The sequence below is a fragment of the Pteropus vampyrus genome, unplaced genomic scaffold (assembly GCF_000151845.1).
Source record: "Pteropus vampyrus isolate Shadow unplaced genomic scaffold, Pvam_2.0 Scaffold84, whole genome shotgun sequence".
NCBI classification, from domain to species: domain Eukaryota; kingdom Metazoa; phylum Chordata; class Mammalia; order Chiroptera; family Pteropodidae; genus Pteropus; species Pteropus vampyrus.
Window position 1 is genome coordinate 4,806,943 of NW_011888865.1, and position 2,953 is coordinate 4,809,895.

Sequence of the window (2,953 nt, forward strand, 5' to 3'; positions counted from 1 at the left end):
TTATTTGTTGTTTCCCCCTCTAAACAAATACTATAAATGCAGAAAATATGGAAGAGAATAGTCACTAGGCTGCTGTCTTTGGTGGCACTGCCAAAGTCTGGTTGTAGGCAATGCAGATTTATCACACCGATTTCCAGCAGATGACAGGGAAGTGTCTTGGGGGGTGGTATACCTTTTCCTAATGCCTATATATGTACCATGAAATTCCTTGCTATTCTTGGATTAGTTGTCCCAACTATTTAACTTCATATTTATTTACGCCTTTTTGTGTGTGTGTATTTATTTTCTATATCTAGAATCAACAAGCTGGGATCTGGAAGTGATTTTGAAGCTTATTTTCAGAGACTAGGAATTGCTTCAGGCAGAGCCCGTTACACTAAGAATAGGGTAAGCCATTTTATTTTTTTGGATGCATAGTAACTCAACCACTATTCTTTTTGATAAGAATTGTCATTTAGTTGTTTGGCACAGGTACCAGATGAACATGTGGCCTGTGAAGAATTTCAGGAATAGAGAGACAGGCTGCATGTCCCTTTGTGGATGGACTAGTTAGTAATTTGGGTTATTTTGTGAATTTTCACTGCCAGCGTTATTCAATGAAGTGGTAGTTGACAGAGCAATGCCAGGGACTTAGCTGGTTATCAGTACCAAGTAGTTTACATCCTTTTCCTGAGGCAGGCTTTGTTGGAAAAATCTCATTCGTCATCTTGTAGGTTCTGATGTGCTTTTCCTGAGGAAGATGTACAGATAGAGAACATATTTTGGTTATGGGGAGTGCTAGGCTAAGATTTTTTTATTACTAGCTCCTTTTCACATTCCCACTACTGCCCGTCATCTGAGTCCAGAGCTCTTAAGTAGAAAATGAAACAAAGTTTTCTTTCTTTTTTAAAAAAATTTATTATTCAATTAGAGTTGAAGTTCAATATTATTTCTTCTTTTTTAACTTGATACTGTTTTCTGTTCTGCACCGACTGGTCTGCATGATTGCCACTCAAATACATTGAAGATATGCAAGTACTTGCATACGCCAACATATACTATGTTTGCTACAATATAAATTATGTCATAAACCAAACTGAACTCAGATTTGTTAGATTTTAATAATTTTCAAATCATAATTGCAAAATACCGTCTTGCTTTTATAGAATACATAGCCCTTGTAAATTTGACTATCCAGAATACAACTAAAGCAAGAACAGCTCCAGAGTAACCCAAAATAAATGCATAAATCTGTACACTAATACTCACTACACTTAGTACATAAAAGATGTGCTTCACCTCTTTCAAGGTCTCTTCATTTTTATGCTCTGCCATCATTCTTAACAAAGTTATCCAGTTTCTAAGACAATGCAGATTAAGAGCAGAATACTAGACAGGAGATTGATTGATACAGGGGTTCTTTTAGTGATATTAAAATCAATAAGAATGATAGCCTTATAGCAATGCAGAAGATAGGTCTGCCTTTCCTAACTTTGTTTTTCACCTAAGTCAAAAAATATTTAAGTAGAATACTACCATGTGATAATTTATGTTTCTATAATGGTAGCACTAAATTGTGTAATACAGGTTGAACGGTACTTGGAGATGCACTGTCTGAGTAGACAGGGAAGATGCTTAAGAATTTAATCCTTCATCTATATAGGTACTTAGCTGTTCAGAACCTTTCATTCTCAATCAACTGGTAGATAATTTTAAACTCTGCTGAAATACAATTGGAGTATAAACTTCTTAATTTTAATGATCAGAAAAATAAAATTCTCAAGCAGCAGTATTTTGAATGAAGATTACATGAATTATAAAATGAATAATGGTATAATCTTAAATCGCTGAACATTTGTGGTAGTGTTTTAATTAATTTTTTTTGCTTCATTGTGATTAACTTGGTGCCATATAGTTGCATTTTTCCCTGCAATCATTTTTATTAGGAAAAATATTGTAATTCAAATATTTAATGTTTGTACTTGGTCTCCCACTTTTTTTTTTTTTTTTTAGAAAACAGATAAGTACAGCAGTTACCCAGTATACCATACAATTTATGAGACATTTGAACTGGTAGAGAATTTTTATGACCCCACATTTAAAAAACAACTTTCTGTGGCTCAGTTACGAGGAGCACTGGTTTATGAGCTTGCAGACTCTCCAATCATTCCTTTCAACATTCAAGACTATGCAAAAGCTTTGAAAAACTATGCAACGAGTATTTACAATTTATCCAAGAAACATGACCAACAATTGAGAGACCATGGAGTATCATTTGGTAAGAAATGACTAAGTAGGTACTTTTGATGTTTGTAGGATGAATCCATTTTGCTAAGTTAGTGCTAGACATTGGTTTTCCCTATATTGCTGCCTTTAAAAATAATTTTACTGTTATAAGAACAATACTATAAAAATGTAACAATATTACACAAAATTTGGAGAGAAAACCAATTCTACTACATATATGTATTAAAATTGTTTATTATTGCATGTATCTTTTAATGTTTGTCTCATAGATTATTTTTTTACAAAATTTTTAAAGCTTTTCTTTGTATATCTGGCCATTTTGTGGTTGCTGTTCTATACTATATCTCCTACAGAACAGGGATGAAATTTAGTATAGTGTAGTAGCATTGAGCATTGGGTCTGGAAGCAAGTTTCCTGGTTCAGATCCTGGCTCTAATATTTTAATCACTATGTGACGTTGGGAAAGTTACTTAACCCCTCTATGTGTTAGTTTTCTTATGAGTTAAATGGTAAAAACATTTCTAAGATTGCTGTGGAGATTCATTTGGTTGACACATAGAAACAATGAGGACTAACAGTGCTCATAAATGTTACCTACTATTTTATTGTAACCATTTTCTTTTATTCTGAGAATATATTCTTAGTATATGCTACCAAAATTATCAAATATGTACTGTCTACTATGTACCAAGTACTGTGATATTTCCTGGGAGGTATAAGGATGTTT

At 33.2% G+C, this 2,953-nt stretch overlaps 1 protein-coding gene across 1 annotated transcript in view; it reads left to right on the forward strand.

Annotated features, from left to right (window-relative positions):
- Positions 1 to 2,953, forward strand: part of NAALAD2 (N-acetylated alpha-linked acidic dipeptidase 2) — an 83,585-nt gene that overhangs the window by 66,360 nt on the left and 14,272 nt on the right. The window contains 2 exon segments of the mRNA XM_023532494.1: positions 297 to 387; positions 1,993 to 2,265. Of these exon segments, the coding sequence (XP_023388262.1) occupies positions 297 to 387; positions 1,993 to 2,265 (364 nt within the window).